Source organism: Falco biarmicus, chromosome 1 (assembly GCF_023638135.1).
Source record: "Falco biarmicus isolate bFalBia1 chromosome 1, bFalBia1.pri, whole genome shotgun sequence".
NCBI lineage: Eukaryota > Metazoa > Chordata > Aves > Falconiformes > Falconidae > Falco > Falco biarmicus.
In genome coordinates, this window is record NC_079288.1 from 16,106,721 (window position 1) to 16,130,098 (window position 23,378).

Below are 23,378 nucleotides of genomic sequence, written 5' to 3' on the forward strand. Positions count from 1 at the left end.
TGTAACGCAAATGCAAAATCGAAACAGATCTGCTACATGAAAAGTTGAAAACTTCGTGCACTTGAAAGGAAAAGAAGAGGGAGAGGAATGCCTTAGCCCAGCCTACAACATTTTCCATCTTCCCTGACTGTTAACTGATAAACCTAACTCGTTTTTGCTGTTTCAACTGAGAAATCAGACAGCAAGCAGCGCTACTGCCAACAAGGACGTTGCGACTTTAAGGCTCCGTTAAATGATCAGAAGGAAAATGCAGAATGATGCTATTTAATCATGGCCCTCCAGCCTTGCTTTGCCAGCTCAGCTCAGACCCCATCATTACACTGAGCAAACGTTTCCACTTGTCCTGCAATCTCGATGAAATTCCCGGGCAGCGCGCAGCAGCTCCAGTCCACAGCGGGGCTCACGTGTTGGGAGCAGAGAGGGAAATGCTGAAACTGGTGTTTTGATAGAAGATCATTTCACACTCAGGTGGGCAAAGCTGACAAACACTTGCAGTTTGCTCCTGTCAGAGGAGGCTGAGTGGTTTGGGTACTTTCAACATCTCGATTTCATTCTTTCTCCCCTCCCACTGGAAAATGCTGTGGCTTGGGAGGATCCACTGCTTCCACTGCCCTCGGCCAACGTTAACGGCCCAGTGTGGGGCTATTCCTCGTCCTGGCTATAAACCCCACACTCTCCTCTGGCTACTGAGTCACTTGGGCAACACAAAAAACCTGGGCTGAAGGAATCCTGTTTGGAGCCCGTGTAAGCGCTGCTAGGGGCGTGAATCCACTCCCAGGCAGACGCCGTTCAGCCTGACCACTGCTCGCACCCGCAGCAAACCTCACGCAGGTCTGTTCCTTCTCCTCTTCCACACCCCAGGGCCAGCGGGTGACAGAAACTGCTTTTGTTGTGCCCACACGTCTCACTCAGGCTCCACTCACTGCTTAGCCAAACACCGCAAAGGCATTTTGCAAAATACCAAGTCCCAAACATCACCTGCACTGCACACAGGGGCTCCCATCTATGTTTCCCTGCACACGCCCCTCTCCTCTCATACATTCACTTTTGTACAGTCCCCCGTAAGGAAGTTCAAATAATAATGCGCACCTCCTGGGAAGCCCCACAGAAACCAGCCAAAGACAGCAAGAGTTTCTGTGCCTTCCCGGCGAGCAGGCAAACGCCCAGCGTAATGTTTCTTTGCAGCCTGCCTTGGCCTTTCCCACTGGTGGAGAGTCAGTCTCCCGAGGGTTCTGTCTTCATTTTTGTTTTTTGGTAGTCGTCTGATGGATACAAGAGTTCAGGGATCAATGCTGAATTTGCTCCAATCCTACAGATTTTAAATAAACAGCCATTTTTCAAGCAAGCAGGGCCCAGGGAGACTTCAAGCGAGAATTTGTCTTCACTGGCAGAGAAATGTTGCCAGAACCAACAGACTCCTGACGTTCGCACCCCAGGTTTCAGGGCTGCAAAGAGGGGTTGCACCCATGGCTGCAGGCAGGAAGGCCCTGCAGCACCCCACCCAGCACCCAGCTCAGCACCCTCACGGCTTGATCCTTCTGGGCATGATGCTGGCAACCTCTGCAGAAGTAACAATTCAAATGGAGCTGTTTGACCAATAACACAGCAAGGGTAGAGACCCTGGCAGAGAGTGACAGGAGAAGGAAGGAAATCAGGTAACCCCACCAACCCTGAAACAGAACAAATATTTCACCCTGCAAAAAAAAAACCCACCTTTTTTTTCCTCTTCTCATCATCCAGGCTACCTTTCTTCTACAGCATCTCCCCTCAGCAGGATTTAACCATGCAGAGAGTAAAACTCATCAATCCTCCAGGTTTAACCTTGTCTCTGTTTCAATTCACCAGGGTAAGTGTGGATTTTAATACTTTCAGCCCCCTTAAGGCTATGCATAATGAACTTGGATTTTGGTTAAAAAATATAAAATTTCTCTCCTCCACCCACAGATATTAAACATCAGACTTGAGCCACTGAGTTGAAACAACCCACCCCACTGCAAGTCCGCTACCTCCCGATGAAGGAAAGGTGACTTTAGCACAAAGAGGTACTGGTCTTAGCAATGTGCTGAGGAATAACCTATGCGAGTAATTAACAGCACTTACACCTCAGGTAGAGAGTGTGAAAGAAGCAGGTCGATACAGGGGTCTTCCTTGAATTAAAATTTAACTTACCCTTTATTGCAACCTACAAAAGCAAGTAATGAGCACTAACATTTTTATTTCTTTTAAACTGTCATTTAGGCTGTAGAGGGGATAATTACCTATTTCCACTGTAGTAAGGTTTTATCACCCTTAGTGAGGCATTTTCTAATTTAATATTTTTACTATATTATCATAAAACCTGTTTCTGGAAAAAATGATCACGAACCACACAGCCATTTGCCATAAAACATGTGTGTGTAAGTACCTTGGCTTAATTATTTATGCATTTCTTCTGAGCCGGCTCCAAAGGCAGTGGATGGCACAGGTGCTCGGCGTGCCAGGAGCACTGTGCCCAGGCGCTCACCCCTTCCCAGCCCCAAGGCCCACTCCACCAGCCCTCCCAGGCACCTAGAAAGTTTGCACAGCCCTTTCTTTCAACGCACCAGCAGTCTGAGACAAAAGGTATATGCGAGGGAGGCGTTTTATTTCTGCTCTCCATGCCCCTGCGCAGTTAGAAGAATCCTGTTTTCGGTGCGACGTGCAACTGGGTTGCAGCTACGCTGGCTTTGCAGGAAGAGCAAGGAAGGGCTGCCCCTGCGCCGCTCACCACCCCAGCCACGCTGCGGACCCTGAGCAGGGCATTCCTCGCACAAGCCCCAAGCCAGCAGCTCCACCGTCTTCCCATTCACGGCTTAACACTTGCACAGCCCTTGGCACAGCCACGCAATGCTCCCAGCTGTGGGGAGCCCCTGCCACGGCGCTGCGCAGACAAAGGATCCGGCTGCGCACAGAAGAGGTGCCACGGCCAGGCTCAACCCCAGCCCCACGGGCAGCCCCCACGCCATGCAGTGCAGAAGTGCTGACCGGCTCCCCGCCAAACGAAACGCTCATCTCACGTCAACAATGCTATTTTGAAAAATTAAATAAAAGTAACGGCTACTTCAAACCGTAAGCTTTGTATGCTAATTGACCGGTGGACTTCACCACCCTCCAAATCCCAGGTATTGCTACTTCACACACTTTATAGGCAAAATCCTTGCAGCAGAGTGCAAGGAAACACACACGCAGAGGGCAGGAGTGCCCTGGGTGAATATTAATAGCAACAGCACACCTGACAAATCTACGAATCATCAAAAATACAAATCATAAAAACTGTTAACAGTTCCCCAGGAATCTGCTTTGCCCATCTGCAGCAGCAATATACAAAGGGGAACACAAATACATACCTGCACACAGGAGCGGAGAACAGCTAATGCTGTATTATTCCATGTAATGACAGTCATGCTACTTCTGGGGGTTTTAACATAGTTCTGTAAACTAGCAGAACAATATTGCGGGGAAAAATTCAGTTTCTGGTGGGTTTTTTTCCAGAGCACTATTAATATGGCAATACTGCATGAGCCACTGCTGAGCTGTCTTAGTAAAAAGACAAATTCCTCTACCTTTTCCCATCTACCTTTTACTTCTCTTCGGGGGGGGGGGAAGAAAAAAAAAAGTCAAATATTCCACAAGCAGTATTGAAAGAAGTAAACCTACCCCGTTCCTACTAACATCCTCCATTGGGAGCAACTGATTTTTAATTCACAGAAACTGGTGAAAGACAGAACGTGAACACCCATGAAGAAAGGGAGGAGGAAAAACACACACCTAATGAAAACTGAAGCTGGCTGTGGAACCCATGGCTGATCATTTTCTTGGAAAACTTTGTATCCTAAGAAACGTTTTGTCCAGCAGTGTGAAATTCAGATTACTAGGCGCCCAGCAAACAGAGCAGGTACTCAGCAAGATAAAATAAGCTCAAGCCCTTTATTTCCCAATTTTTAGTGGAAGGCGTTACCCTAAGGTAGCACAGGGGGTGTGGGGTTTGGCTCCGTGTTCACACACCTTCCAGCATGCATCCCCCACGCTGCTATTGCCGCAGAGACAAACCCATGCTACAGTCGCTGATGCGGAGCAGAACAGGCAGCAGCAATCATCAAAGCTGAATTAAAATACCCATGTCCTTTAAAGTGAGGGGCCTGAAACGCGGAGCAGGGCGCTGCTGGGTGCCGGTGCGCGGTGCGGTGCTGCGTGGTGCTGTGCGGGCAGCGTGGTGCTGTGCGGGAAGGCAGGCCCACGAGATGGCACTCTCACTCGCTTCCCTGCCACGGTCCAAAAGCGGAGCGCGCAACTCCGGCTATAAATTACACAGCCAGACGGCTCTCATCACCATGCCCGGCGCTTGAAGGAGATTCAGAAAGGTCTGCCGCAATTCCCTCTCGCTCAGGCAGGTCAGGATTGGGTCCTTCAAGTCTGTGCAAATGCTTTTAGCCCCACGGCTTTAAATTATGAAAGGTGACATGTGACCTCTGGTTTGTCTCATGAGACCAGGCACAAGATTTATAAATATTTCAGAAAGCTGGTTCTTGCCCTAAACAAAGGGACTCTGCACATTTAGTGAGGCTGGATCTGGGGACTGGGTGGGGAGTGGGAGGACAGCAGAGACCAGCGCTCAAAGTACCATCCCCCAAACTTAAGCCAGATGCAGGGTTCAGCCCTGCCATCTCTGTCAGCAATTCTGAACATTCACCCCCTTACACCAGCGCACAGCTGTCTGCCTACTGACCAGCCCTGAGCTCAGGACAGCATTAATGGGAGCAGAGGTGGAATCTCTCTCACCCTGATTTTGGTCCCAACAGCATTCACATTTTCATACGTGCTTCTACAGCACACACCGTAAAAGATGTGGACAAGTGGCTGGAGAAGTAGCAAAACAGAGGGACGTGCAGAAACCTCCAACTTGCTCTGCTGGCGTGCTTTCCAGCAGCTTTAATTTCCCCATGAAATTCATAAAATGTTGCCTTCTCAGTCTGTTTTTAGATGGGTATTTGAGCAGAGCAGCCGCTGTAATGCTGCATGTGAAGTGCCCTGCGCAGACGTGCACACAGGCGCACGGAGGGGACCATTCTTTGTGTACCTTAACATCCCATATTCCTAGGATGATTTCCCTCTTTCACAGCTTGCCTGTTTTATAACAGATTTGATGCAGGAGAAGACAAATTGTCTCACAAAGGAAGGACGACAAATCATCTTGCAGCTCTTAACAGGTTATTTTTTTTCCCTTTAAAAAGGAAATTTCCATAACAGAGGCGCCTGTCTTCTTACTAGGGATGTCAAACATCAAATGTTGGGACACGATGATTTCAGCCCATTGGCACTAACCAGGATCACGTACACCACTTACTACTGCCAGCTTCAAAACATACAAAAACTCCTTGTTCAAATACCAGCCCTTCTAACAATTGCGGTTAAAAGTGATACGGGATACTTAACTGCATCTACATGAGCTGACTTCTAAGGCTAAGTCAAAGGTTAGGGGGATAAAATCCACCAAACAAAATGATACACAAAGGGCAGGATGATACCAAAGCCACGATGCCCTGGGACCAACAGCCAAGCCAAGCAGGGTTAGTTTCACAGAACAACACGTTTTTCCCTGGGTTCCCAATGCAGCTCAGGTCTAAGGCTCCCCCGCGCCAAGCACTAGGTCGCTGAACGAGGCAGCTCAGGGTGAGCAGCAGGCTACACATCACCTCCCCAAGAGAGTCCACGTGTCTCCCCCGATGCATGTATCTCCACCACATCAGGGGGCTCTTCCAGAAGCTGAAGAGCCCAGGTAGGCAGCTTGCCCTCCCACCCACAGCCTCATGCCAGAAACACCAGTTCTCCCTAAAACATCAGCGCTGCACACTCTGAGAGACTGCCCCCTCCATGTTAGCGCCACTCCCTTTGTTTCCCAAAACAAAGCCGATACAAAGCAGGACAACTTTTCTTCCAGGCTGTGTCTATATAAACTTAGAATAATTCTCCCCATGCCAACACGGTCACCTGAGGTTTGTGCCACGCAGCACAGAAGCTGCTGGTTTAGTTGTTCCAGAAAGAAGGGCTTTGCTTCCTTCCCGGGTCTTCTGTCATGGTGAACATACTGGATTGACAATCACAGAGCCCAAAGTCCTCCATTAATCTGGTCTCATGGTGGTTTAATACCCAAAGTACAAAATGAGCTAAGTTAAAGGCTGGTATCTCACCAACCTTTTTTTTTTTTTTTTTTTTTTTTAATATTAAACTCTTATGTCATATAAGTAAATTAATCTTTTAATACCAGGATTTCCTACTACGTACCCCTCTCTGCTTGCAGCAAGACACACTGTGACAAAGCAACTGCACTAAGTCCAAGAGTGAGAATGCTGATTGGGAAAATAATACACAACACCCTGGCTGAATCCAAGGGAAATGCTCTAATCCAGACCTCACTGGCAGCTGGATAATCTGTGTCTTAATTCAGCTTCCCAGCAGGCACTGGTCTGCTCGTGCAAGACTGTGAGTGGGCTGGATGCTCTTCCACCAAGCACGACCTAAGGCCAACACAACTGTGGAGTCATGGGCTTAAGTTCTTGCACCTGACCGTGGGATTTCAGGCAGTGATCCCTGCCCTGAGCCCAGTTCCGCTGCCTTGCCAGTCTGCACTTCCAAAGTCAAACACAAAACATAATGCCACAGGTGTGGAGAGACTGTATATGTACATATGTATGTATATACAGGCATCCATGCTAAAGCAGTGGCTGCTGGAACTTGACCGTATGTTAAAAAAAAGAAAAGAAAAAAAAATGTAGAGGAACTGCACCGTGACCAGCCCCACCACACATGGGCAGCACACGGGAGCTGGACAAAGGGAGCCACCACACAGACACGCCGCCCTAGCCTGAAGCCCCACTGGCCTTGGGCTTCTACAAACCAGGGGCACGACGGTAAGGAAACTTCCACCACAGGCAAACAGGTTAACTAACCCATCAGCTGGCGGTGTGCGATCAGTACTGCCCGAAGGCAGGGACCAGTTCACTAGCTGGTGACAATCACAATGTTGAGAGGTCCGAGAAGAGCGGGGGAAACTCCTCAGCCCCTGGAAAGGCTTCTGTGCCTCACACTGCGGTGGAACCGTGTGGTTTGACACCATCCCATTACAGCCATCTTTTTCCCTCTAATTCGGGTCATAACGGATGCAAAGTCCTCCTCTGTAATGAGGAACCATTTGCCGAGGTAAAAAACAACCCATCTAAAAGCCGATATATTCTCCCCCACCTTCACCCAGTTATAAATCCCCGTTCCGAATTTCAGCTTGCACTTGAGAACACGTCTCTTTTGTCCTGCCTGACTTTACTGCAGAAAAGGCTCCTTTTGCCTCCCATTTCTGCACTGGGTGCCATCTTTAATGATGATGTATGGGTGTCCTTTTCCTCAGCAGTGCTGTGGGGAGGGGGTCAAACATGTGACACCGCCAGCATGTGTATCAACAGCAAATTATAAACCGTGTCAATCCAAGTTAATGCAAAGCTGTAATCCTCTTTAACAAGAGATCAAATCAGTGCCATGAGTTATGTTCATTCTGTAATCTGATAAGAAATAGAGTGAGCCTCTAATAAAAGAGTAATGAGAGCCCTTAATGATGCTGTTAAAAGGTAGCGCCAGTTAAAATATTGCTGTTGTTCCAGCTGATTAGATCACTGTTGCATATTTGCACAATCTTGTTTTACCTGTCAGAATAACCTGAGTTGTCTTGGGAGATAAAGGTGTTTGGACCAAACATCTGTGTCCTTAAAGAATGTCTCTCCTGCAAGTTACCGTCCTCCAGAGGTGAAATAATGATGTTCATCAAACTTAGCAGTAATTTGATATTACACCTTTTTTTAAAGTGTCTGTGTTTAGTCTCTGTTCCACACACACGTACAGTGCAAAGATCTGAAGATCTATATATCAAAGCTGATGGAGATATAACAAAACCAAAATCCACACACAGCTCTTCCCAGGAACACAGACTTCGCCTGACCTTGCCACAACTAGGCTGTTTATGGGATCCATTCCTGCAGATACAGCAACACCGCACGTACCCAAAATATGCTCACTTGCCTATGGACCCGCAGGCCTTCAGCAGGCATCTTTAGCCTCAGTCTGCCCATACAGAACACATCTACCTAGCATAGGAGCTTTCTGCAAGTGCACAGATGTCTGATCTCCTAAAAATATGTGGCTGTTCAGAGCTAGACCAGCTGAAGGTGACTGTACAGAAGATCTGGGTTCAACTGCAGCTCTAGCCCAGACCTGCTGTGTCACCTTTGGCAAGTCCGAGCTCTAGACTCATGGATTTCTCAAATGCCTTTGGAGATACTGGCTATCATTTCTCTGTGCCTCATTTCCCAAAGTGTAAACCAGAGAAGACCGGCGCCTTCCCAACTCTGTTGCACATGGTGGTACTGAAGGATGCTTCTATTAAAAATGAGACTACGGCTAGATACTGAAGGAATGGGATCGGCACAGTACCCTACGTCATGGAAGATGCAAAAAGGGTATTTCAAGGGAAGTCCAAGAAGTGGCACACACATGATGCCACCCTCAAACCTAGGTGAAATCACAACCAACGCTGTTCTAATCCTGGGTAACTCCTGTCTCCCCTGGAGAACCACCGGAGCACACTCATATTCAAGTTTTAGCCTTCAGGTTCCTTGTCTTAGGGCAGGCCTGTATACATAGCAATGACCTTGGACCGATCAGAAAAACCTTGGCCCAAGAGTACAATAAATGTATTTAAGTCTATAAACATATCCCCCAAGATAACCATAAAAATCACTTTCCAGTGTATGTTTTAAAATACTACCAAAGAGGGGTTAAAATAGAGGAGGGCTCAAGGCCACCAGTGTCCCACACATTACAACATAATATATGTGAGCGCAAGGTTAAACAGCCATGCCCATGCGTAGGGTGCATGAAAAACTGGCAAGTGGAAGATTAATTGCCTGCACGAATGCTATTATTCCAACCAGCAGCAAGAATAAGAAAGAAAGTGGCAGTGATGTTGACAAAGGCAGTTATTATACTTGTATGTTTCTTTTCTCAAATTCAAGCTGTAAAACAATTCTGGAGTGACTGTTCATCCACTTCTCTACACGTGCTCAGGCTGCTGCTCCTCACACATCTGCTCTTTGTTTCCCCAGCCAGTGGCAGTTGCAGGCGATAAACTTGACGTGCCAGATCCTCAGAAGCCCTGGTCTTCCCACAGCCGTGACACCACCCCTGGACCTCCAGGTGAGTGCCAGCACTTCATTGCACTATTTTAAGGTCTATCTGCACAGCCAGAGTAGTGTAAAATGGCTTAAACGTACAGGAGAATCAGGCCCCAAATGCATTCCTGTACATATTAAATATACAGAAAAGAGCAAGGTATTACAGTGATACACAGACTCGCACCCTCAACAGCAACTCACAGCAAGCAAAGCAAGACAACAGTCACAGACTACTCCCCTCTGCTTTTGCCCCAGTGACAAAGGGCTCATGCAGTTCATCGCAGGGAGCGAGGACTTGGCACAGCCAAGAAAGAACCAGAATCACACCACCACTCGTGCCCCCCGGACCCTGTGCCATCCGCCCAAGCTTCTACCCATCCACAGCTGCACATACTTGTTTATTTACTGGCATTTTCCAAGTATATACCTGCCACCGTAGCCACTGGTAGAACTTAAGGGGAATGGCCTCCCAGCTCTGTGTCTACAACCCTTTTTTATATACAGCTCACTGACACTTCAAAATTTCTCATACTACAACACAGAGCGCCCCGTTGTTCAGACGTGTATTTATTTTGGGGTCATGCCTTTTAAGTGCCTGACCGGAAAAAAAAAATGGCTCAGAGCACAATCACATCACTGTGAAGTGTATACTTGCATTTTCAATCTAGTAATTCATACTTGCAAACAATAAAATTACCTTCTTCTGTCACAAAGGAAAGCTGTTATCATTACTGCTTCCCTCTCATGCGTACAGGCTCGGTCCTTTCTTTTTAATTCACCTGCAGTTTAAAGCAGATGTTGAATTCTTCTTGCCTTGTCCAGTACATCTGTGGCTGCTTGAGAGGTATTATGGCCCATGGCAAGTGCAGGGGCATTTTCAACTGAGATGTGATGTGACCCCTAAAGAGTGGTTATGATTTAAAAAAAAAACAAAAAAAACAAAAAAACAAAAAAACAACCAACTGATAGCAGCAGATATCTTTGTTTTGGGAGAGCTGAACCAAAACATCTATAGAGGCCTAACTTTCAGACACTGGCCACTCCAGTATTTTGAATACGTTTTACGTCTGGATGCAAACACAAATGCTGCAAACTACAGAGGAAAGGAAGGAAGCTAAGCTAAGTAATGCCCAGTTTTCAGTGTGCAAAGCAAGAATGCCCACCTAAATGTGGAAGGGCTGCTGCAAAGAGGTGTCCTTTGCTTGCAAAGAGGAAGCAAGAATCTGTTCCTAAAGCCCACACGGAATAGGACAAGAAGTAATGGGCCTAAATTACAGCGGAGAGAAATCTAAGCTCAACATTAGGACTAAACAATGGCAAAGCACATCCCGTGGGGAGGAAGCTGCAGAGAAACTGCTTAAGGAGGACTGTAATGCCTGCAATAGGCAAAGGCAAGGCATATTCTTTGTATTACAAGTAACCAGCAGGCATTTTGGCAACAGCAAGGAAAGCTTAGGCTTCTATTTGTGTATGTCTCTTGTCTGAGAGAAAAAGCTTCCTACGTATGTTAAAAAATGAAATACTACTACTCTTACTAAACCATTGTTTTTTACAGTCACTTCTCAACAGCAGTCCTCCAATGCACCAAAGAGAAATCAGGAGTCTCAGAAACACAGAGCGACCTGCTCAAGGTCATCCACAAAGCCGCTGGCAGAACAGGAACAGAACCTGCCCAGCCTGATCCCGGCGTTGCCCCATCCACACCCAGGGTTTGCCTGAAAGCCTGGTCTTGGCAGAACGGGATACAGCTGCCCACACGATACGACCCTCAGGCACACTTGCTGGTGTGTGAACACATCAACCAACAGCCTCACTCTAGACGGCTAAACCAACATCAGGAGATAAGTGACTAAAATGCCATTAACAGAAAGTATGGCGGGCCTCCAAAGTGACTAATAAACTTAATGTAAGAAATAAGTTCCCGCAGTCAGACAATAAGCAGCAGCAGCTGCTGCCACGCTGCTGCCACCAAAGAATCAGTGAAACATGCAAGCGATGTAATAACCCGCTCAATGTGGAGAAAACCCCCAGGAGACATTTTCAGTAAACCAAATGTCAAACACTCTGTCCCTACCACAATGATAACTATGTCGACACAGCATAACGTAGATAGCATCCTATTAGCTGGAATAGCTTCTGAGGGTCAGCCAGACCCCGTGCAGTTTGTGGTGGACTCAAGGTGCCTCCCGAGAAGCGAGGGGAATAAGGGTTATGAAGATGGCAGCCAGATGAAGTCTAGCTGAGGCCCAAGAAGGCTATTGTGCAGAACAACTCCATCGTCCCAGCTGTTCCGATGCACTTCACGTCTGCATTGACTTGCTGGCGGATTTTGGCTTACAGAATGTATTTTCTATGCAACTTTTGGAATACAAGTGAGTGCGGTGGACTGTGAAGGAGGAGGCAATGTCACCTCTGGGGACACCAAACACAGTATAACTCCCAGATTATTAGGAGCAGTCCCGCTTTTTTTTTTTTTACCTTCCTCCCCCTCACGCACACCCCATGCAAGCTAAGCTTGCCTTCATTCTGGGGACAGAGCAGAGGGCTGTATGCCTGCCTAACCTGCAGGACAGTTCCATATGTGGTATGCACAAAAACATGACAGACACCCTAACCTCATTCAAAATTCTCAAAGCATAAGTAGTAACCAGTCAACTGGACATAATACTAAGATAGAGAAATATCAGACTCATGCATATTATTAATGAATGTGGTATGAATTGGTTCTTCCTATAAACACATATGCCACCTCCTAATCATCCTCAGACAGAAAGATGTGGGGAGTGAGCAGCGTGTCCCAGAACCATTTCTATGGAATGGTATGACTCTACCAGATATGTATGTATCCTGCCCCACGTTTTATTCAGGATTATCCAAAACAGCAAAGACATCAATTCCATTCAGGTAAGGAGGTTGGGAAACTTGGCAGCTAGGAAGCACAGACAGTTGCTAGCTCAAGCCCTGCATATCAGAAAGAAAAATGTACTTGATTTACTTGCCAAACAGGTGAAAGTGTCCAAGCCACTTCTGCCCCTCTCTTCCTGTGATCCAGGTAAGGAGGTGGAAGAACTGACTACTTTATATGGGTGGAGGCAGAGCTTTCACCCTACACATGCAACACATATTTTTGTGGTGAGAGATCTAGACAATATTCAGAAATCAGACCAGTTTTCTCACTTGAAAAAAAAGAAAAAGAGTAAAGAAACTATGAAAAAGATGCATAATGAAACAGCACGGGTCTTATTATGGACACAAAACATCTTTTTTTTGTGCCAGTTTACTGGAGAGCTCTCATCCAGAAGTCTGTGCAATACCCCAAAAGGCAACAGCCTAAGAACAGCAGGTATTTGGTTTCCATCTCGCAAACAGACAAATGACACCTCTCTCACACTAAGCACAAACATGTTCCACAACCCAGGGGAAAGATGTTTCTCAAGCCTTCCACATCCATTCACTGGAAAAATTATTCCACTTCCTTCCCACAAAAAGCTCAGCATTTCAAGATATAGCATATATGTAGAAAAACTATCTAGTAATCGTGCACAAAACTTTACTGATATTTTCTATTTTAATTAGCATATTAAAACGTTATAGTCTCAAAATAAAATTCTTCACTCTTTAAATAGACAAATACAAGCATTTAGGTCTTAAGTGAATCTTCACTGAACTATTCCAGTTATTAAGCGATCTAAGAAAATGCATACTAAACATAATTTAAATCAGTTGCCACTTCTGTTAAAAGACAAAGTCTTTCTACGTTTTGATTATACTGAAGACACCAGATAACTTAGTTGTCTATTTCCAAAATAATTCCACAAAACTAGATTTCAAAATTGGAGGCATTTTAAGCAGGAATCAAAATGCAGGTACTGAGATTTATGAAAATTTCTTGTTTGGTGTCACAGTAATTACAGAGTGAAAGCTCAGCCAGACTGCCTGGACAGATGTGACCAAGACACCCAGGCTATGATGCCAGTGACAAATGGTTAACTGATAAAAAGAAATGGAGGGGGCGACAGACTGAAGAACAGGTCAATATCATGCTGTCATGAAGCCATTTGAGAAACATAATTAATCTATTACTCACCTGGCATCATCATTCATTGTACAGTGGTCAATAGGTGCCATGAAGCTCACCAGCTTGCTATGGACATGATACCTGAATAGTGCAGGAAATAAGCAGGCAGCACATTAGTAACTATTAATGAAAAGGAAACGCTGCTGCTTGAATAGAAACACAGCAGCCCCTGAAATGCAAAGCACCGTTTTTCCTGGTGACCAGTACCTAATGAGTCACTAGTTGTAGCTGGCTTTTCCCCCCCACTTCCCTCCTCCTCCTCCTTTCTTGTAACATGGACAATAATCAGATGATGCAATGAACTGAACAGCAAGAAAATCCTTTTTTATCACAGTTAGAATGTGGACATACAGCACCCATTAAATGTGTGCGAGTACATAATCAAGACTCCCAGAGAGACAACCCTGAAAACTCACAGACAGAGAAACAAGAACTTGTTTTCAGCCTTCCATTCAGCTGGCATCTTAATCACCTTCTGGAATTTGTGCCCAAAGAGCCCACTGCAGGCAGCAGAAGCGTCAGAGCATCAAACCTTCTCAAGCATCCATCTGCTATCAGTTTCTCCTTGCTCTGTGGTGTCTAGGGCCCTAAAGGATATAAAAATCCCACTCTGCTAGCTGTACTGTAGTTGGAAAGTCTTACCCTGAATAACTTACAAATGGAGCACATAAAAACAGCAAAGGAGACAGAAAAAAGGCGGGTGCAAAGAAGACATGGGGCGTATCCAAGGTGATACAGTGCTGCATCTGTCTGAGCTTCTGATCCACCAGAATATTTCTACAAGCTGTTCTGCACCTCCAGATATGGGATCCCCTCCCGCTTCCCACCCTGGGCTAGGAACTTGCAATAGATTTCATGACTTATATCCAAGGACCTGACATAAAATTTAAGAGAGTACTGAAAAACTCAGAATGAAAAGGTGGCTTTAAACCCTAGTGTCTAAGAGCAGGGGATTCCAAACCAATGGCTTTTGGTGTACACTACCACGCTGCCTACCCAGCTCTGAAATGTTTCATCCAAGCTGCTGCTATTTTTAGAGCTTGACAAATAGCAGGCAAAAGGATTCACAAGCATTTGCCCAGAATCACCTTTCCACTCTGTCACCTCTGCACTCCCTTTTGTTTGCTTATGCAGGAACATTCCCTCAAGGGGATTTTTAGCTCACGACACTATTTCAGAGTGGTTCTTCAGGCACAGCACACGCTCAACCTTACACGAGGGCTTCTCTGCACAATCAAGTCTTTGTCACTCGTAATGGAAGCAACTGCCCTGGTCTAACGCTGCGACGAGCGAGCCGGGGAAGAGCCGTAGCTGTGTGGGGCTAGTACTGCAACAAACAGGTCAACAACAGGCTGCACTACAAAACAGTTCACTTATGAGACATTACCAACTGATGGATTCATACAGATCAAAGAGCTTCTACAGGCACAGTCTGTGTAGCGGCAAAAGGACTAAGCAATTCAGATAAATTCTCTGACACGAGTTGTTTGTCCAAAACTAATATTACTGTCACATTTTTAAAATCAGGACTTTAAAAATCCCAGTCTAGCAGATATAAACCAGTTATTTTCATTCACAGAAAGACATCCCACATTGCAGCAGCACAGGACCAGAAATCACTGACATGAAAAAGAGGTGTAGACACATCACTCCTCCTCAAGAAAATTCTACCCTCTTTTAAAAGTACCTTCTTTTTAAAGGAAGATTCTACCTCAAGAAAAGGCATGTCTTAGTGAGGGATAGCAGAGTTCTAGGCACCAGGTTTCTTAAGCTCGACTGTGGAGTTTTTGGATGAGCTCACTTCCCCTCTCAGTGCTCAAATTTCCCTGTCTATGAAGGGGACAAGTACTCATGTCAAGTGGAAAATCGACTGCTTTTGAAAGCACTGGAAGATCCCCACACCCTACAATAAACTAGCACATTTCATCCAAACATGCTATAATATTGAAGGTTTGCTAAAGGACTGCTAAAAAGGAAGAATTACGGAGACAGAGGAAACAGTATTAAATACTTTGCTCTCCAGGATCTCAGAGTCCTTCATGAAAACCGAGCTAAGCACTGCTGCCCCAGTTTTAGAAAAGGAAAAAAAGAACAGAGGATAAGTGATCTGCTTGGGGTGACACTGCTTCTCTCAGTGGAAGAACCATCTCTTTAAAAACACCCATTTGGGCTCTACTGGGACTCTTCTGAAAAGATGGTGGAGCTTAACTACATGCTAATCCTAAACACAGACAATGACACTTTTTTATTGATATCTTCCCTGCAGGGTCACTGCAACTTTTATTTAAAGAAGAAAAAAAAGGCACCTAAGATCTAAGAGGCAATTGACTTGGTGAGATAGCTGATCTCTCAGGAATGCTGAAGCGCACAGATTGCACACAATGAGAGACTTCCCCATTATTCCTGGAGGTTTACGAGTCTGACTCAGTTGTGTGATGTTGTCAGTAGTTTTGACTGAATCATGAATATATCCAATTATGTGTGATGCTGACAGAGAAGAATATTGATAGTCAATAATTATAGGCTTTTCAGGCCAACAAAGTAGCTCTTCCCTCTTTCAATAAATTATCTTATGACATCTATCTTAAAAATTGCTATGCCAGGCCTGACCCAGACTGACTCCACTGACTTTCTATCAGATGCCATCTAAACTCACGATTTATAGTTTACTCACAAAAGGATGGTTAATGTTGCGGATTTTTCAGGAAGCTTTTCAGCATGCCTCCCTGCCACAAACACCTCCTCCACTACAAATCATGCAGTCATGCTAAACTCAGGGAGACTAATATATCTGCTTTGCAAAGGGAAAAAAACCAACACCTTGTTCTCTCCAGACTGTTTCCCTTTCCACCCTACCACGTGAAAGATTCTTACACTGAACACACAACAGGAGAGCTCAACCCAAATCAGTGGTCAGGATGTGAAATGCTTTGAAGCTAAAGAAAGCTGCGATGTGACTTACAAAAATAGAGAGATTAGACATCGAATTCCAATTGACAGTCAGTAGGGAAAGAGACATCTACCTCACCGAGGCATTTCTGCACATCTTCACCTAGAGCTCTTCCCACATTTTAATCAGCTAAATATATATTGCACAACAGGTGTTTATTGGCTTTCACTGGAAATTACGGCCCCAGATCACTTAGTGACACTTCAACACCTCTTGCCAGTGTTTTCTGAGACCAATGAACACTCTTGCCAAGACAGATCTGGGCAGCACTCACAGGCTGCATCCAACCAAGCCCTTATACTATGCTCAAAGAACATTAAGGTTCTCCAGTGGATGCCCCAGAGCATCCTTGCTCTAAAAGGCCTGAATAAGCCTACCACTGCACCCCAGAGCCAACCAGTGCAGCCAGACTTCCTTTGGTAAAATCAAGAACTTCTCTTTGCTTGCAGAAGCTTTCACCCACCGGATTCTCCTTCCTTTACTGGCTTTTCTGTCCACTTTCTTCTTTATTTTGCTTCGTAACTTCTGGATGGCCAGCCATTGCCTGAGGAATGCAAAACGACAGTTACACAACCTTTAGAGCCACTGGGAAATGAGCATTAGCTACACTGGGGTCTGAGGCACTTCCCAGCCCTTGCAACCATTGCATTGACACAAGCGAAGAAGATCAGAACCTCAGGAGAACAAGTACGAAACTTCAAGCGCCCGTGGTACTGCTTCACTCCACAGACATGGCACTGACTGCAGCCACGATGGGACACAGACCAGACCTGCTGATCCAGATGAGACATTGTGGTTCACTGAGAACATTCTACTCGCAGGGAAATCCATGGAGGCCACAAGGCTTGGCTCCATTTTTTATTCATCCTTGATTTTTTTTTTTTTTTTAAGAATCTTTACAATTAAAAAGAAAATCTTTGCAAAATATGAATGCTAAAACCTGTAAAAAATGCCTTTACAGGTACTGCTTTTTTGTTTCAGCCTTGATTACTAGAATGACTTCTGTTTTGCATATTGAAAGCCCATAACAGAATAGATGGTCTGCCACAGACTAAACTGATTCTTTAAGTGAGACAGGTTATGCTAACTTCAAGAACAGAATTACTGTGATGCAACAGACACCATGAATTTATTTCTTCCTTCAGTTTTGCAAATTATATTGAAGATTACAAGCAAGCATTTTCCCCCACCATCTCTGACTATCAAACCTGGCAAATCTAGCAAGCAGTCCTATATAATGCTCCAACTATTACTACACAAGGCTACAAAAGAAAGAAAAGCAATAAGCAATTTCAGAAAGTGCTGTCTGATGCCCAAATGTATTTAGAAGGGAAGACTCAACTTCTCAAACAGAACTTCATCAAGTCAAAGAAGTTTTCAGCGGGGAAAAACTTCTACTAGTTATAAATATTTTTTTTACAAAAATGAGCGTCATCTTACCTGATTTATACAAAGAAAACTCGACATCAGGGAAAAAAATCTAGCAAAATCCAATTACTGCAATCTTAATATAATCTTAATTACTGTAATCTATTTTATTGTTAAGTCAGATAAATGTACAATGTAATCACCACTTAAATGTAATTTTGTCTATATCATGTTAAATTATAGTGAATAGCTTTCCATAATATTCCAGACATACACAAAATAAATTTGACACATTGCACTAAAATTTGGGTAATATTTTACAAGGATAAAAGTTATTTCACCATCACAAAATTTCCTAATGCATTTTCTTCCCCTCCCCATACAGACACCCCCATAGCACTTTTTCAGTGGAGAGCCCCTACTTTAACATTTTCAGCCTTCCTCTGCTTTTACACTTTTCTAAATTATAGCCCATGGCTATTTAAATGTACACTGTTCATTACGTGGTATTTGGAAGATTCTTTATTTTCTAACTAGAGAATTAAACAGAGAAATAAGAGCTTCCCTACATGGAATTATATTTTACTTCTGCATGCAGAAAATATTCTCTGATATTGCCTCAATTGTATAGCAGCTTTTCTTACAGCAGGGAGAAAGCATACGCAAGAATTGCTTTAACTGACCTCACAACAGAAGGTTTGATCCCCTGAAACAATGACAAATCAGAGCTCACAATGAGAAAAGGCCAAATTTCAGCAGCAGGCAGACACTTGTCTAGTGACCTAACAGACCCTCACTAGGGTTAAGACACCCCTCTGTGGATTCCCTATGTGCTGCATGGACCACTGACTCAGAAATATTCCAAGTCTGGAACAAGCCTTTGACAACTGGAAAGCATCTTCAGGGGTTCGTCGGCAAACCAGGGCTCGGCTAAAGGCTGGCAAACTCCCAGTCACACTTGTGATCCATAACCAAGCAATACGTTACAGCGAACGACTTTCTTGGCTCATCTCATACTGTTTTAATCATTTGTTATGCAATTTCTTACACCAGATGCTTTCTCCAGAGTCATTTAAAAATTTGCCCTCTACAATGAGCTGGACTGGAAGCCCTCAAGTAGTTTTGCACCTCTGAACCGGAATGCAGTGCTGGGGCGAAGTCAGTGATGTTACAGGCAGCTTCCTACTTACCTGCCCATTGCTACCTGGTCATTGGGGTCCAACGAAGTGGTTTTACGTTCTATAAGTTCTCGAAGGAGCTAGAAGAAAGACAGCAATCCCATTTAGAAGTACAGTAAAGACAGGTTAATGCAAACAGGCTCACAGGTTTCCCAGAATAGTTAAGAAATCAGCTGCCAAGCTCCCAAGGGAACATGTATGCCTCAATTTCTTGAAACTTCCTAGAAAACCCCAAGCCAAGAACAAAGGCTTTTTAACATTCCCTCTGCACGAAAGAGTTTTCCAAGGGAAAAAGCTGACAGCTATGCTAAAAGTTTAAGTAGATCATGCCCCTCTTCCAAAAAGGTCCCCATAGAATATGTGACTGGACCATAACACTGAAGGCCACCACAAAGAGTTTCTGTATATAATTTCAGATGGAACTAGTAGTAGTATAGTCTTCCCTTCAACCCATCATGGTTTGTTTAGGTGACACGTCACATCATGTCATTCATCTGATGAGAATCTAAAAGGTTATGCAGAGCCAGAGGGGCACAGTTTAGCAGCACCGTGGCACAAGAAGCTCCACACGGGCAAAGCATACAAACGGCCTTAAGTGTAAGAGCGCTGCAAAGCCTCCTCTGGGACTGTCAGAGGGGCCAAGCGCTCGGCAGCTGCTGGTCCCAGGAGCCCAGAGCAAAGTGTACAATCCCACAGCGGGCAAAGAAGTGACAGGCTTGGGGGGATGTGAGCAGCTGAGCTTCAGCTCATGTTTCAGAGGCTGGTACTGTACCTTGGGCTCTGGAAAGATAAAAAAGGCCTGAACGTTCACAGGCTGCTGTGTGCACTGCTCCCATGGGCAAGAGATGCTGCACAGGCAGATCTGCAGTAAGACCTCAGCCCCCCAGGTCTCACCCCACACTTCGTGCAGGGAGGGCAGGTGGAAACTGAAACATTTCACCAGACAGAAGTCAAGCATTGCTGGGCAGTAACGCTCGCTCCGAGGAACAGCACAGCAAAACAATTTTTATAGCTAGAGCAGGAATGCTCAAGTAGGCTTTTCTATTTCTTTTCATGTCCTGAGGGCTGGGTTTTGTCCTTTTTGTTTCCTGCAGCCAAAGAATATTGTGAACAGCCTTCTTGGCTACTTGACTGGTGCTATATGTTTATCACCACTCACTGTAAATTGTACGTGCTGTGCCTTGGGTATTAGCCAACATATTAACACAAAGAACAGAAATAACCCCTCCAAAACAGAGGGACACAGGCTGCTTTTTAGATGCTGACATTTCACTGACGAGTGAAGTTACTGTCTCGGCTCAGAAAGCACCCAAAACAGACCCACCTGGAAGCCAGAGAGTCCAGGCAATCCCACAAAGAAGCCAGAGAAGAAAGGATGAAAGATGCTTCTCCTCCACCCTACACTTTTGCTTAGGCAGGGACTAGACTGTAATGGTCAGTTGAGGTACAGTAATGGTCATGGAAAGCAGGGCTTGGAGAGCAGCCATGGTCTTCACCTGGCCCAAGACAGCACGTACAGTGGAGGCAAGAGGACAAGAAAGAAGCTCCACATCCCCCTCGCAGCCGGGGGCGTGGAGGGAAATACCAACTCAAGTGAGACGATGGCATTTCTGAGCACAGCTTGGCTCCAGTCTGCCCCTGTGCTCAGAGCAGCGGGCCCTCAGAGGCTTCCTGGGCACGGACGCTGCCCCACGAAGCACAGCTGATGACAGAATTGTCCCGGGCACAGTGCTATGTGAGAAACTCACTGAGCCCCATGGTTTCTGATCACTGAAGTACACTACCGGAGTGAGGGAGGGGAAAGGCGTGCACCCCACAAAAGAAAAATGCCATAAAGGTAGATAGGTATCTTTTTATGAGCCTTTTTTATTTTCAAATAAGAGATGCTGAAGCAACAGAGAAAATATTTATACCTGTCCACATCTTTCCTCTCCTCCAAGGCATACATCGTAACACACACACACACAAAAAGAGTGATTCAAGCATAATTAAAAACCCATTGTGACTTTTTTTTCTATTTGCTTATTTTTTGAGATTATTACTGCAGCAATTACATTTAGAAATTCCAGGAAGAGAGGCCACTGGTTTATTATCACTAGAAAACAGCAAGCTACTTCTCTGCCCTGTTTATCTGATTGATTCCCAACATCTTTCTGGCACACAATCTATCAGTTTATCTCTCCTACTTCATCACAGTCACTTCTGGCAGCTAAATACAAGATCCAAATCCAGTGTTACACAGACATACGACACAGTAAACCTATGTAACACCACCACTCTGTAAACAGCTGCCCTTAAGGCTAAGCAGAAATGGGATCTTGGTTTCTAGTCAATATTCTGTCAAAAGCAAGGTGGGAGGGAGGGTTTTAACAGCAGCGAGAAATGGTGCAGCAAGGTTTTAGTGGTTTCTTCCTGTACTGGCAATAAGGTGTGTTTACTGTCGCCTCTTATCTTGCCTCCTTGGCACAATGCGCAGCAAAAAACTGCTGAGTAGTAATGGCAGAGGCTAAGGCATGAGGAGACAGCAATGCACAGATGTCCCATGCTCTCAGAACACTAAGCAGCAAGACATTTTCAGCAGGACTTGCTCTTCCTGGTAGCCTACCAAATCCAAAGACTGGTAAACTAAGGAGCGCTGCCAAGATCTTACAACTACGTCCACGCTGGTTAGAACAAGATGCGTTTCTGGGGCAGATTCCCAGTGTTGCACCTAGGGAGTGGGCAGGATCTTGTTGGACAGGATCACTCTCCTTTTGGCAAGGCAGCGTTTCCTGCAATGGCTGTGAAGGGCGAGGGGTTGAACTGCGTGCTGCTTAGCAGGGCAACAGCAGGGATCCCATTATTTGCTGGGGGGCATATCCTCTCCTCTGTGAGCAAAATTAGCAGGGAAAAGCTTTGTGCAGCAGTAGGAGACTAAACCCTACCCACAGCCATCTCCTTGGCACTAACTAGGCCACCAGCCGATCAGCCATTAGTTGAGGCAGAGACGGTTTTGTTGACCTTGGGGCTGACAGTGAAATGTTCTTTCAGTGCCACATCAACCGGAGGACTGGGGATGCTGCTGGGGAGAGGAGAGGGAGACAGAAATAGGGGGAAGTGGAAAAAAAGCAGGAACAAGAGGGAAATTAGGAAATAGAGGGGAAAAAAGGCTGCAAAGCTTCTTACAACATCTAAATAGTGTACATCTTAAAGCTGAAGTTATAAATCATGCTAACAATGGTTACTAAAATAAAAGTGGATGTAGCCAGAGGCTACAACTGAAAAAGTCAGTCTAGACCTGCCTCGCTGCCTTTGGTCTTTAAGGATTTGATTAGTTTTTCCGCTTTCTAGTTCAGAGTCTTGCATTCAGCCCATGCTCCAGAGCCAGCTAGGGCTCACGATACAGAATGAATGATAAATTCATTTACTGAATAAAGCAACAGTGTTTTCACAGCACAAGACTTTAAACACTTCCGAAGCTGCAATATTTCATTAAGCTTGGCGATTCTGTTTAAAATTTATTAGTCAAAACAGAAAACTCTCATCAGACCCCATATATTCCATTAGGAGTGATATATGGTGTCTCCCAATGTCTAATTATTAACTAGGAAGTGTAAGTAAATCACTATCAGCATTAAGCCCTGATGTGTGAAGACAAGAGTTTGAGTTAGGCAATTTCAGCATCAAAAGGCTTTGATTTGAAACGTATCCTTTTTTGCTTTCCCTCCTTCACCTCTTCACATCTTCCCTGAACTTCAAAAACCTAAGCTCAGTCTCCCATGTAAGCAAACACAACTGCCTACCTGCAACGAAGTGCAACCACGTCCAGCAGTCTGCAGCTCAACTACCGACTCCAAGCTGCTCTTACCAAAAGCTGGAACCAGCAGGACAAAGGACGTGCAAAGCGGACAACGGGCAGCAGAAAGCAGGAGATAACGTCTGTATCACCCGCCTTTGGAAGGCAGTGGCGATGCTCGCCAAGAGTGCTCCCGTGCACACATCTTTATGAACTCAGAAAAGCTTTGCTATTAAAACCAACCCAATCAGAGTCCCTGGTCAAAACCAGGAGCTACCAACCACACAAGTAAAGAAGCGCACACAGAGGTCGCGTGGTTTGCCAAGGCCCACAAGCCTTGTTTGCGGAGGGCCGGGAGCAGGCAGGAACTGACTCTGCCTCCTGTGTCCTGAGCATGTGAGCAAGCCTAAAATCTGCAACCACTAGCAAAGAGTACGGCAGTGTTCCCGCAGAACATGTCTGAAGGCAGGAGCTTCAAAATCGGTTAGTATTCACCTGCCTTTGCTGACACCAGAGCCATTGTTAAAATTCACACTGGAGTCAATGGTGTGTGCTTTCTAAAGAATTCACCTTAAAAGGACTCCCTCTTGACGCTAGTTAAAGAGATGCACACAAAGTGCACTGTACAAAATCAGAGGGATTTAGAAATGTCATCAGGGTGTTGTTCAAGGGTAATAGAGATTCATTTCTCATTTTAGAGGTCAATTTTCATTTTAGAGGTTAGGTCTCATTTTCATGCACTATCTATCAGTGTTTCTAATACTACAGTTGCTGACCTTTCTGATTTGCAGACCCC

The 23,378-nt window shown here is 45.2% G+C and overlaps 1 protein-coding gene across 1 annotated transcript in view; it reads right to left on the bottom strand.

Moving 5' to 3' along the window:
• AATF (apoptosis antagonizing transcription factor) overlaps positions 1 to 23,378 on the bottom strand; it is a 55,596-nt gene that overhangs the window by 2,626 nt on the left and 29,592 nt on the right. Inside the window, exons 9-11 of the mRNA XM_056341630.1 lie at positions 18,820 to 18,887; positions 16,725 to 16,805; positions 13,321 to 13,392 (exon numbers count right to left, since the gene is read on the bottom strand). Coding sequence (XP_056197605.1) covers positions 13,321 to 13,392; positions 16,725 to 16,805; positions 18,820 to 18,887 — 221 coding nt within the window. The remainder of the gene's footprint in view (positions 1 to 13,320; positions 13,393 to 16,724; positions 16,806 to 18,819; positions 18,888 to 23,378) is intronic.